This window comes from Rousettus aegyptiacus, unplaced genomic scaffold (assembly GCF_014176215.1).
Source record: "Rousettus aegyptiacus isolate mRouAeg1 unplaced genomic scaffold, mRouAeg1.p scaffold_m13_p_13, whole genome shotgun sequence".
Classification (NCBI taxonomy): domain Eukaryota; kingdom Metazoa; phylum Chordata; class Mammalia; order Chiroptera; family Pteropodidae; genus Rousettus; species Rousettus aegyptiacus.
The window spans coordinates 31,499,276-31,512,289 of NW_023416288.1; the positions used below are offsets into that span (position 1 = coordinate 31,499,276).

The 13,014-nt window shown below is 48.4% G+C and overlaps 2 protein-coding genes across 14 annotated transcripts in view; one reads left to right on the plus strand and one right to left on the minus strand.

The window, feature by feature from the left end:
• The window catches only part of DNAH11 (dynein axonemal heavy chain 11), a 264,624-nt gene extending 262,628 nt beyond the window's left edge, over positions 1-1,996 (plus strand). For all 11 annotated transcript variants that reach the window (XM_016159540.2, XM_016159541.2, XM_016159539.2 and 8 more), the window contains 3 exons: positions 143-255; positions 771-911; positions 1,717-1,996. In XM_016159540.2, the coding sequence (XP_016015026.2) occupies positions 143-255; positions 771-911; positions 1,717-1,964 (502 nt within the window). In that variant the 3' untranslated portion in view covers positions 1,965-1,996. The remainder of the gene's footprint in view (positions 1-142; positions 256-770; positions 912-1,716) is intronic.
• CDCA7L (cell division cycle associated 7 like) overlaps positions 1,619-13,014 on the minus strand; it is a 56,661-nt gene continuing 45,265 nt past the window's right edge. For 2 of the 3 annotated variants that reach the window (XM_016159552.2, XM_016159549.2), the window contains exons 3-10: positions 11,062-11,199; positions 7,831-8,205; positions 6,394-6,465; positions 6,099-6,269; positions 5,322-5,447; positions 4,395-4,544; positions 3,464-3,600; positions 1,619-3,039 (exon numbers count right to left, since the gene is read on the minus strand). In XM_016159552.2, coding sequence (XP_016015038.2) covers positions 3,009-3,039; positions 3,464-3,600; positions 4,395-4,544; positions 5,322-5,447; positions 6,099-6,269; positions 6,394-6,465; positions 7,831-8,205; positions 11,062-11,199 — 1,200 coding nt within the window. In that variant the 3' untranslated portion in view covers positions 1,619-3,008. The remainder of the gene's footprint in view (positions 3,040-3,463; positions 3,601-4,394; positions 4,545-5,321; positions 5,448-6,098; positions 6,270-6,393; positions 6,466-7,830; positions 8,206-11,061; positions 11,200-13,014) is intronic. The other variant, XM_016159550.2, reaches the window with a different exon arrangement.

Genomic DNA, 13,014 nt, shown 5'->3' on the forward strand with positions numbered 1-13,014 from the left:
GCAAATCATCGGGTCATGATTTTGCCGGTTGCCAGCGGTGTAAGTCTCCCATCACCTCCCCTCAGAATCTGCTCAATCACGTTGTTGGGAAACCTGTATTTCTAAAAAGCAAGCTTATCTCTTCTCATCGTCTATTAACCAGGTTTAACGACCTTCTCTTACGATGCCGAGAACTGGATACTTGGACTCAAGACCTTGCCCTTCCAGCTGTGGTGTGGCTTTCAGGATTCTTCAACCCTCAGTCTTTCTTAACTGGTAAGGGCAGCCCTGATGTCAGCACAACCGCACCCCTAGCAGAAATCCCACCTGCCTTTACCTGTGAGTGACAAGCCTTGCCCAGCAGGTGTCATGCAGTAGCCATTACAGAAAAGGGAATACACAAGTAACAGCAGCAGCTTCAGAGGAAATAAAATTCCGGGCAAGAGACTAGCAGCACGAGGGAAGGAGGCCCGGGAGTGGGAGGGATGCGGTTCACTCTAGCAAACGTTTTTTGCCAAGGGCCATCTGGTCTGTTACAAGGGCTGCACTCTGCCATGACGGTGTCGTGGCGACCAGATAACACATAACCAAATACGCGTGGCTGTTCCAGTAAAACTTCATTCACAAACTCTGTGAGGCTGTCCTGCAGGCCTAGCCTGCCAACCTTCGCTCTAATGCAGCCACGTGCAAATACCTGAGAACCGAAAGCACGTCTCGGGTGGAGGCTCGGCTTACCGGGAGCTCCCGGAAGCTACGTCCAATGCTTCATCCTCTTCCTTCTCCTCCCAAAGCGATCATGCAGACCATGGCTCGAAAAAACGAGTGGCCACTGGATAAAATGTGCTTGGCTGTCGACGTTACCAAAAAAACGAAGGAAGATTATGGACATCCCCCAAGGGAAGGCGCCTATCTGCACGGGCTCCTCATGGAAGGTAAGACACCCCAAGGCGCACATGCAGGATTATCCAGTTAAGGACCTTGCGTCCTCAGGTTCAAGTTGGTATTTGTCCTTTGTTTATTCCATTTCTCAGCATTCACACACTAGTGGTCACTTATTTCCTGCTTAAAAAAAGTAGTTAAACGCCACAATGGGAGCCAAATTGTACGGCATTTCAGTTACGTAAATGGTTATCACTTAAATCTGTGCATCTATCTGATGTTACTACCACAAGGTAATTTAAGGCCTACACTGACTTTAAATTATGCTTTTCAGTATAATCAACTCAAAGTCTACTTTTCTCACGCCTCTAAGATGTCAGTGTACACCTCTGAAGTGGGGGAGGGGTGGAGTATGCAGTGTTTTCCGGATTGCTTTGGCCATGCATTTATTTTGGAGGACATTTCCTCTTACCCCCGCCTCTGTCACGGTGCTCTTTCACGTGTGGCACTTGCTCTAAGGACAGGAGATGAGGTACCTGAACTTGGTAAGGAAATGTGTGGAGACTTAAGACTGTCTGGAAGCTTTCAGATTCACATTTTTTTAAGGCAGGTAAACCAGTTTGTGTCTGGATTGTTGTGGAAAGTGTGTGTGTGAAGCAGGGGAGCAATGATCTGCTTACTGCGTGTGTGTGGCACCCGGGTAGCAGGTGTCCTAACCTCCGTCTTGGGCCAGCGAGGTAAGAAAGCCACCGACGAGCAGTAATGTGACAAAACCAGAACATTTATTGCCTACAACAATTACAAGATCAGTATCAACACCACGCCCCGCCGTTGCAACGCTTGTTGTTTTTGCTGCAGGTGCGAGATGGGACGTCCAGTCGGGAACCATCGCGGAAGCCCGCCTCAAGGAGCTGACCTCTGTGATGCCGGTCATCTTCGCGAAAGCCATAACCACAGACAGAGAGGAAACCAAACAGACCTACGCATGCCCTGTCTACAAAACCAAAACAAGGGGCCCCAACTACGTCTGGACCTTCAGGCTGAAGAGCAGAGAGAAGACAGCCAAATGGGTCCTGGCAGGCGTGGCTCTGCTGCTGGAAGCATAGACAACGCCCACGCAGGGACTCGCCTCCCTCCAGCCTCGGCCGGAACACAGTAAGGGTTCTCTGCCGTCACTGTACTACTCCACACGCATTTTCATTCCACGGAGGGGCATAAAACACATTCTAGCTTCTGTAATTTTTAAGTAACTTACAAATGTGCATTAACTTTTTTTTGAAAGCACCATCCTTAAAAAATAGGGAAGAGAAAGAAGCAGTGTAGAAAAAAATACTGGAATCTGTTTTAGCTTCCCTCCGTACCCACAACACAAAAGTATAGCATCCTCCCTCACATTTTCATCAAGGTTCCACCGAACATACCACCTCAAAAACTGTGGTTGGCGGCCTGGTCAGTAAGTGGGTTTTTTTAGTTCTTGGAGATGTTTAAACAAAACCCTTTTAAATTAGCCCTTACGTTCTCCTAAGATCCAGAAGCGACTGGCCCCGGGTAGATGTCCCTGCTGGCCAGCAGCACTCCCGAGGCCTCCAGTGTTGATGTGACAGTCCACTTTTCAAGTTTTAATAAAAATAAAACTCCAGTACTCTCAAGTTCTGTGGTTAATTGCACTTTGGAATTTAGGGGAACAGTCATCAATATAAATTTCCAATCACACAGAGCAGGTTCAACTACACAGTTTGAATTAAGTTTTCACAGGGGATCTATCCTATCCCCTTTACCTAAGAGTCAGGGGGCGGGGGTGGTAAAATGTCAAGGCAACAATGAAAAGTAAACAGTGTCAAAAGCAAGAGCTACTAATACTTTTTTTTCCCCCTGGAACTTACCTGAACTTTAATTGTGCTTTTTAATCATCTGCAGATGCTTTTAACAATTCAAACAGGCCTGCATAAACATGTATATAGACTCCTCGAGGTGCTTAGCTGTCTTCCTGAGAAATCTTTGTAAGCATATAAACAATCTTTAAAAAAAAATAGTATTTAGGTCTACAAAGAATTTCTGTATAAAAACACAACGGTAAGAAACTCTTAGGCACAAACGGTACGTATGGCACGTCTTGCTGGAGTACGCTAAGGTGAGCTGGCTGGTTCTTCTTAGTTGTCTTCTACCAGCTGCTTCTGTAAGCTGAGAGGAAGATGGGCAGTGTTAGTGTGACCATCAGTGGGCGGGAGGAAAGTGCAAAGCCCACTGGACTCCTTACGTAACAGCAGGTGCGACCTGCCTCATTCCAACACTGCTTTAGCGTTTGTTGTGGATCACAATTCCCTCTCTTCTCCCCAGAATGAAATAACCACGTCCTAAGTGCACATCCCTTAAATTCCTGCCTCACATACTCCATTTCTGTTGAGGGGAAATTGTGCCTACAGACGGTACCAAGTTGAAAATTCTAGCAACAGAAGGAATTTCCTAACAGGAAAAACATCAGTCCTAAGCTCCTCCAATGCAGGGTTAAAGAATGGATGGCACTTGAGTTGGTTTGTAAGCATCAGCCAGAAACGCGGCAAGCAGTACCTGCCCTACCACCTCTGGTTTGGGTTTTGAGACTTACCTCTCCAGATACTCCTTAACGTTATTATAACCGTAAAACTTGGCCAGATGAATGAGGATCCCTGTGGCACAGCGGCCGTCACGCCTCCGACAATAACTGCAATTGCAGATCCCACGGCAGGGAGGACACATCCAGCCCTAGGAGAGAAATGAAATGACCCCCTTACCCGCAGGCTCTGACCAGGCCTGCTTCGACGGACCGCTCTTCCAGTCTTTAGCCACATGTTATCTTTTACCAAGTGTCGCAAGGGGGGAGGATTACTGTCTCCTTTCTGTTTCGAAAAGGCCCCAAAGCTTGATCCTACAAGGACCAGCTAATGTAACGAGGAGATACCTGTTCGAAAATTTTGGAGAGTTTTAGGAGCACAGGGTTTCCAGAGATCAGCGGGACCTGGGTGTGAATGCTAGTCCTTCCACTTCCCATGTGTGAGACAGCTGTTAAATCATTTAACCTGAGTGGGTGTACAGTCATCTGCAAATTGAGGACGGTTCATGACTGTTAAAGGCTAAGGGCATGGACTGTCCAAGCTAATACTAACCATGAGACTCATTTTACAGAAGTAACAGGTACAGGGAGCTATGTACATCTACTTCCTAAGGATAAATGAGTTAATAACAACTGAGATAAACAGCATTACAGATGTGAAACCTCAGAGCAGTGCTGGGCACAGATTCACCTGGATGACCCAGACAGCTGTCAAAAAGCTTGACTCTGACTCTGGAAAACCCAATGCAACCCCTCCTATTAGTCAGCTCGGTCCCTTTCTAGAAGGAAACCCTATTCTTCATTTCTCCCAGCACCTTAAGATGCAGAGAGGGGACAGCGAGGGCTCCACAGGCTGCTGCAGCTGTGGGTCCCCAGTAACGGGAGCCCCATGTTCAGGCTTCCCTTCACCAGGACGATCTGCGAAGAGCGCGCATGCTGCTCCTACCGGGTCCAGCAGGGCCGATCTCACGTCCTCCCCGTAGCGGTTCCGCAGGCACGGCCCACAAAACTGCCCCCGCACCCCGCCGCAGCTCCGGTTCCGACACACCGTCTTGGTGTCGATGGTCTTCTGCCGACACTGATGGCACGTGTTACCCTGCGGGGGACGGAGGGGAGCGGTTAACGCGGATGTACGGGCCACGTGCACGTCCTAAATGCACGAGGACACACTGCCCTCTCCTAGGGGTCAAGCAGCACTGATTTTCTGGTACAAGCCATGACGCCCTCCGGTAGCCCATCAGCAATTTTAATTCTGGGGCCAGAGAAGCATCTTAGGGCAGGTGAGACTGAGCAGGGAGCCTGGAAGAAATGAAACCATCAGGTGGACACAAATGACCAGGGACCAGAGGGAAGGCAGGAGGGTCGGAGGCCGCCGAGTGGCAGTGAGCCCTGGGCAGCATCACTCAGCTCCGACCTAGTTCCTGGTGGTCGGTGTAAACGTGCTGGCAATTAAACTAGAAACATTTTCATACTACCTTAAGGCTGTGTCCTATTATCTTAAAAGCCATGCAGAACAGCACAAAGTCTCCCTCTAAATCACCATTTAAAACAAATTGTAACTTGCCTCTTACCAACCCAAAACAGTCTCTCAAACTTAAGGTTCTATGGTGACATTAACCAAAAAGCACATTGTTTGTTTCAGCATTTAACGCAAAAACTATACATTGAAAATATAAGTGACAAATTTTTCCGAACTGAACCCCCGCTTCTCCCCGAGGAACCCTCCCCCGACAATTCCTGCACGAAGCCGCCATCTTCCCCAGTTATAACTGACCCTCCGATTCAGAGCCCGGACACCGTTTAAAAACAACGCCGGATTTCAAACCCCAGTGCCTCGCACTCCCAGCAGGAATCACAACCACGCGCAACGCACCAGAACTTTGTCGTAGATTTTATCTCGCACGGTCAGGGCGACGTTCTCCAAGTCCTCTTCGGTGATATCCTCCACGGGCCGAAAGGAAGACATGCGGTGGCGCCGCCTGTAACCCTGGCACTTCCCCTGCGGAGGAGCCGAGGCGGGACCCGCCGTGCGGCATTGCGAGAGGTTAAGAAACAAACCCCGTTAAAAAGTTTTAAACCCTGAGCACCATGCATGTCAACCACCTCCCTCGTCTACTTCCTTGGGCTCGTTGAGTCATTTACTGAGCTCCTGCCAACACCGTGCCACGCTTCCCTTCGTGGCAAGGTGGTATGATAAATGAGCAGCCCAGGTTTCACCTGAGCGATAACCGGGCACCTGCTGTAAACTCTGAGGCCAGAGAACCCACGACCAGGAAGGGTCTGAAGTCTCCTCCTCCAGGCTGAGGAAAGCACACGAGAGGCCTCATTCCTAGAAGTGCTCTCCACCGAGCAAAATCACGCCTGCTGGGGCCGTTAGAGAGCCTCGGTGGCCTCCACTGGGGACAAGCTGGGGTCCCTAAGCACCGGGCCGCTGCTCGGATTGGAGAGAGGGCTCTCTCCGTGGCCTATGGGTTTAGACTCGGGGGGTTCTCAGAGTGTGGGCTCAGGGGCACCACCTGGGAACACACCAGAAATGCAGAGCCACCGAGGCCTAACGGCACACGCCCTGGGGTGAACGCGACAAGCACTGGTGACAGGGGACCCCTGGCTCAGACCCAGAACCGTCCGTTTCCTATGGTGCAATAAATACCCCGCTAATTGTCTTCCTCCTCCTGAAACTGTAGAACTCTTCCGCGAACTTGGCGGCCGAGACGGTGAAGTTCTCCAGGGCGAACTTCTCGGGCGGCCGCGCGCTGCGGGTGGGGTTGGTGCGCCGCGTGACCTGCCCCTCCGAGAAGGCCCGCCGCGCGGTTTTCTTCTTCTGAAAGCGAGAGCACAGACACACGCCGTGGCAGCGGGGCGCCTGCTGCAGCGCACGCCGCCCGGCACCCGGGTGTGATCGCCAGACTCGGGCTCACTGATTCTGGACAAGGGGTTCCACTTACGGAAGCCGAGCTCGGGGTCCGGACGGGGAACAAGTCTGGCATGGAGTTCAGTTCCGCCAACAACTGAGCGAGCTGCGGTGCAGAAGGAAAGAGAGCGTCGGGCATCAACGCCGCCAAGGTCTAGTTTATCTCACACCTCGCCGCGAGTCTCCGGTTTCGCAGCCGTGAGACACCTGACTAAAGTCGTTTACGTGAGAGCTCGAGGGCTGTTGTAATTTTAAGCTCGCGTGTAACGATTTTCATCTCCAGAGGTGAGATGCTGATATCGTTCACGGGAATGAAATCCGTGCCCATTCCTTATGGACAAGGACATGACACAGTGAACACTCCTGGAGCATCAGGCTGCAATCCTGATGGGACCGCTACCTGCCCTGGAACAGCATTTTACACACCTACATCAAGTTTCACCATGTTCAAAACAGAAAAAAGGCTCTCAACTAGATCCTTCTGTCAGTTATTCAGAGCTCCAAAAACGGATTAAGTTCTCATCAATGATTTATGAAACTATTCCCAAGCAAACACCTAAGAATACCAAATAATAGGTATTACTATGCCAGTGAGGCAATTTCATTAGGATTCTTTTTAGTTTTAGATTTATACGAACGTATGGATGTCACTAAAAGATCATGAACAACGACGCAGTTCTTATTTTAAAGATGCAGAAGGGTACAATGCTAAAATTTGCCTTAGATGATAAGAATAATATTTCAGGATACATTCCACCTAAAAGCTTTATATTTTCTTAAGTAACTTATCAGATGCATAAGATTGTATATACAGTATCATTACATTGTGCTTTTTAAAAAGAAAATGTTAAAAAATATATCAAAATGCTAAGTGGTAGATTTAAAAAATTCTGTATATACAAAATTACGAAGCAAACAGCAGTTATGTACCACATACGGAAAAACTACATATAACAAAGATTTCACCTTGTTCTATTAATTTTTCTAGTGAAGACATTTAAAGTTCAGTTTAACACCTAGACCTGTTTCATTCCTTTGGATGATGTCTTGAAACCACAGCAGGTCATCACAATATAGTTTTGGGGGTTGAAAGCCACCTGTCTGACCCACACACTGCGACTCTTAAGTGGCTTCCGAACATCCTATGTGCACGCTGCTTTTCTGCTGGGAACAGGCCAGTTCTTCAGCCCTTCCCCTCCAATGCCACTGCACAGGTAGAACTTCACCTGATACACAGTAAGCAGCAATTTTAGTTCATGGCACGGTGTAAGGGGCTAAAAACGGTGCTGGGAGACTCTGTTCGCAAACCGGAGCCATCGGGTAATAACTACTTGGGGTTCAGGAAAAGAGACACTTAACACCCAGAGCTCATTTCCTGCCAGAAGCCAGGCTGCAAGGGCGCAGCCCGTGAGCTGGGGCAGCCGCGGGTCAGAGCCCGGAGCCGGCTCCCGCCGCCCACGCGGGGCCTTACCATGGCCTTGTTCTCCTTGATGTTCATGGTCCTTTTCAGCAGCGCATCCGAGCCCTCCTGGCCCTCATCCCTGGAGTCGTCCTCAGATTCGGACACAGAATCGTCCCTTTCCTTCCCCTGTCTGCAGCTTTTCTTCCTCCCAAGAACTGCTTTTTGGGGGTCCTGTAGGCACGAGCTGGAAAACAGCGGCTCAGAAGAACCGTTTTTATCTGACTTCTTTGCCAGTTTCTTGGTGGGGAACTGCAAGGCTACGCGAAGCCCAATACTGCTTCTCCTAGGCCTGCTTCTTCTAGGTGTAGCCTTCTCTTCTTCATCGTCCTCTTCCTCACTCACTAACGACGCTTTGCTGCCGTCGCTCAAATCTGACGCGTTGCGCTAACAAAATGAGAAAAAGCGAAGATGTCTGTTAAGACGTTGAAAAAAGACATGTTTAAAACCACTCGACATTATTTTAGGAACACAATAAATAGCTGACAGCCTCCTCGTCCTACTCTTCGTTCTCTGTGACCTCTTCAGTTCGATGCTCAAGCAGTGTGCTGATGAATAAAATCAAAGAGCAGCTGTTGCTGCACTCTGCCCCAGCCACACCCACTGGCAGACGCGGCTGCACTCAGAGCATCGGGCCGGAAGCAAAACACTGACAAAGTACACTCCCGCGGCGTGGAACAGCCAAGCTGGCACCCCCAGAGGCCAAGTCACGGGAGGCACAGTCGAAGCGCGTGCAAGACCTCAGAGTCGCCTTCAGACAGAAATGGGAGTGCCTGGGGAGGACAAAATATTGACTGTTCTTCCCTAAACAGGACTGGGACTCACGAGTAAAAGGGGCAGGAGAGAGGACTTCGCCTCAGTGAAGAGACCAAGGAGCAGGCAGATGACCCGCCAGTGGGGTCACTGGCGATGGCCTCTCCAAGGCATGATGAGCCCTCACTCTGAGGGAAGCCCCACCTCCTTTTTCTGTAACTGGGTGGCATCAAGGCCGACAGCTCTGCAGGTGTAGAACCCCCATTCGGTCAGCTCAAGAGCGTCTCACTCCATTTTTAAACTTTACCTGGTATCCGTCCTCCAGCATTAAAACGTAACTCGGTTTTACACGTGAAGACATAGTGAGAATGGAAGGCCACGGCAGGGTGACCTGACCCAGGTGACAATGCAGACTATCTCAGATGCGAGGGGGTCCTACCCATAACCGAGGTTTAAACATCGAGATCAAGGCCATCTCCTGGGCATCCTTCCTGGACCACAAGCTGGAAAGCTGAGTCTGAGAACCTGTCAGGGACTCTGCCGATGGGGTGCTGGGAGGAGAGAATGGGCAGCGCCAGGGTGGGCCCGGGATTCAGTTAAATGGTTCTGCTGCCTCCGCAGTGACCACCCCCTGAACTCTAACTGGACTCAAAGTAAAATAAGGCAGAGGGAGGAAAATGCAGATAGTTGCCAAACTTTGGTATACGCATCAGCGCACGACAGGCCAACGGGAGAAATAAGACCGTACTGTGCTACCTGTTTTTTTTTTTTTTTAATATCTTGAACTTTCTACATTAGTAGCTTTGGAATTCAAAACTATGGGCTGCAGAGGAATCCAATTTTGGAAGACACTGTTGGGCAACTTCAGAGGACATATCCCCAGATTGGCTTATTTATCATGATCATCATCTAACCCACCTCTCTTCACCAAGGATGGGGAGCAGCCTACAACGAAGGACTGAAGTAGGGAAACAGCAAACTGTAGAAATACCAGTGGACACTCAGACCCGAGGGAAGGAACGCAAGGGCCAGCACCCCTCCCGTGGCTGTTTCGACTCTGGCTAGAAGATCACCAGGCACTGGGGTATGGCAATTTCCCGTCATCTGGAAAGGTGGTCTCACCAGTTCTCACTAGAGTGGGCAGGAAGTTGAGTCAGGAGAAAACGGTGCTTGTTTTCTTACTGAACTTTAAAATAAAAGTTGCAGGTGGACCTCCCCTGAGCTATGAGTTATATCAGAGTCAACATAACATGTCACAATTCATATCCTAAATTCATTGACAATGAGCGGGGAGAAAAGACTTTTGGGGTAATTTACTTTCTTGTGCTGGAAACACAAATCCTTTGAATAACCAGCCATCACTTAAGGAACAGAAGATAAATAAGCCAGTAAGAGTAGATGATACCCATCAGGGTTTGGAAGGGTCTTAAGTGTCTTGCTGGCAAGGGAATGGAGACTTGCTAGCCAGAACACATGAACTGCCATACAAACAGCTTCTGTAAAGAAAGCCAAGGGAGGGCTGGGGCCTACAGGTTGGCACAGCTCCGTGCTGCTATTCACAGAAGAAAAAAGTCACCATCAAACAAGGCAGCCTACCATTAGGGCTTTCAGGCCTTAAGTTCCCCCCTAGGAAAAGGCGGGGAACAGATCAAGCAGCTTCTGTAAACTTCCATATAGGTGCCAAGCCAGAAGGGGTTCCGCAGAAGCATCTGAGCATGAAAAAGCTTAACCTCCATCTTTTACCTCAATACCGAAGAAGAAAAGAGTATACTGATTTTTTTTTTGGATAAATGTATGCTATTTTACAGTTAGCAGGAAATGCTTTTATGCCTAAAAGAAATCGAAAGGCCGTTCTTTAAAGTGACCCTGAGATTCAATACTAGTTGGCAGTTAACTGGCCTAAACATTATGAAATAACAAGAAGAAATCAACCAACAGGTCTTTTGATGGCAAAGTCTCGAGAGCAGACTGTCCTCGGGACTCAGGCAGGTCTGGGTCACCTTCATCATTAAAAAGCATGTCAGCCCCCAAATCGAGAATGCACAGGGTAAAACTGTACCACAGTTAAATCTTTGCCAAATTAACTCCAAACCCAAGAACTTTAGTTCACACACAAGAAGAAATGACTTTAAGAAACTTGTTACTCCCAGATAGATCCTCCTCTTTTTAGATAAAGAGATTCAAACAGTCTGAAATAAGTTCTTTGATAAGGGGCAATAAGGGACACCTGGGACACAGCCCTCAAAAACTCCAAAGGCACCAGAGGAAGAAAACTGGATTTTCTATGTGAGGATAATGGATCAGTGGACCAGGACTTTGCCTGAGAATAGCAATGTTCATATTATGTTAACTGGCTTAGAAGATAATCACGTAAGAAAAAGGAATTCCTTTTCACCCGTGAAGTGGCTTCTTACAAGTGAAAAAAAAAAAAATTCAGAAGCAGAACTCAACGTATTACAACCCACACTTCCTCATCTTGGTAATTATTACCTTTACTTCTGGGTCACTGCTCACGTTCAGATCACTCTGCGTAAATCCTTCAAAATCTTCCATCTCTGAGTCGGTGTCCTCTACAAAAATTCTTCTTAGCTCTTCTGTGAAGTATTTGGAATGGAAGCGCACGTCCTGCTAAATTGAAAACACATGTTTGTCACATGGAACGAAAGAAAGAATAGTGGTTACCAGGGACTGGGGGGCGATGGGAGTCATTGCTTAACGGCTACGGAGTTTGTTCGAGACATGAAAACATGCTGCGAAGAGATGCTGGAGACAGCTGCGCAGCACTGTGAGTGCGCTGAATGCCACTCGGTACCTTGCTGGCGAGAAACCGGGGACGTGTTTGTACTTAAAAATGGTTAAAATGGTAAATTTCATGTTATGTGTATTTTCCCATCTCTCTCTCTCTCACACACACACACACACACACACACACTCTCTCTCACACTATCTATAGCTTACAGAAACTCAGACCCGCAAATTGATTTCAAAAACTCAGAATGCCCACAGCCTCAGCCAGCTTCTTGCGTGACTGATGAGCGCGGATGAGATTCAGTTTCTCCTGCCAGGGCTGGCCGTCAGCAACGCTTTCACGGAACCAGAAACACACGGGAAGACGACGTGAGGGAAAGCTGGCTCCCTCCCACACACCGGCTTTCCCTTCGAACAGCCACCCAAGCCCGTCTGCTCCTCCACGTCGGCGAGCGGGCCTCCCTTCCGCAGATGGCACATGTCTTTTTTTTTTCCCCATTTAAAGTTGACAGTCAATATCATACTATGTTCAGGTGTACAGCATCGTGGTTATAGACATTATTGTCATTTACGAAGTGATCCCCCGATTAGTCTAGCACCTACCTGGCACCATACGGAATGACTACAATAATACTGACCTACGCTGTGCTTTGCATCCCCGTGACTATTTTGTAACTACCAGTTTGTACTTAAACCCCTCAGCATTTCCACCCGGTGCAACGCCTTCCCATCTGGCAACTATCGAAATGTTCTATCTATGAATCTGTTTCTGTTTTGCTTTTGTTCTTTGGAGTCCACATATAAGTGAGATCATGTGGTACTTGTCTTTCTCTGACTTATTTTACTTAGCATAATACCCTCTAGATCCATTCATGTTATCACAAATGGTTAAGATTTCATTTTTTTATGGCTGAGCAATATTCCACTGTATACACGTACCACTTCTTTATCCAATCGTCTACTGAGCTTTTAGGCTGCTTCCGTATCTTGGCTATTGTAAACTGCATTGCCATGCACTTAGCGGCATGAAATTAAGTGTTTTAGATTTCTTCAGATAAATACCCAAAAGTGGAATGACTAAATCATGAGGTAGTTCCATTTTAATTGTTTGAGGAATCTTGAAGCTGTTTTCCACAGTGGCTGCACCAATCTGCAATCCCAGCAACAGGACTGGAGACTTCTATTCCCCTCCCCGAGGTGACTGCGGTGGCTCCTTTACCAACTGCGCCAGGGTTGACGGACAGTTCCAACCTTCCACGGCCCGCAGGACTCTCCAGCTGGTGAGCGACCAGCAACCGCCACCAGGCCCCGGGGAGCAGAGATACTGCACGACTCTTAAAAAGAACATTTTCCAATGATGACTTTTTCTTTCTTTTGAACTGATAAAAAGGAAACCGGGCTCTCTAAATGACACGCTTGAACGAAAGGAGAGGGAAGAGAACGAACTGCAGTTCAGAAAGGAGACCCACGAACAGCCTCCTGCAAGCTGGCAGCCAGGGCTGGAGTCCTTAACCCCAGTTGCCGCCAACATCTCCCGCCCACACCCGATATAGCAATGACCCCTCATCACACCACATTTGGTTGAGGAATCTTTATCTCCCCCCATGCCTTTTTCCTGACTTTAATTACATACTTCTTTGAGCTCAGATAATCTCTGGAGAAAAACAGATATAATAGACAACTGGAAAAACTTAT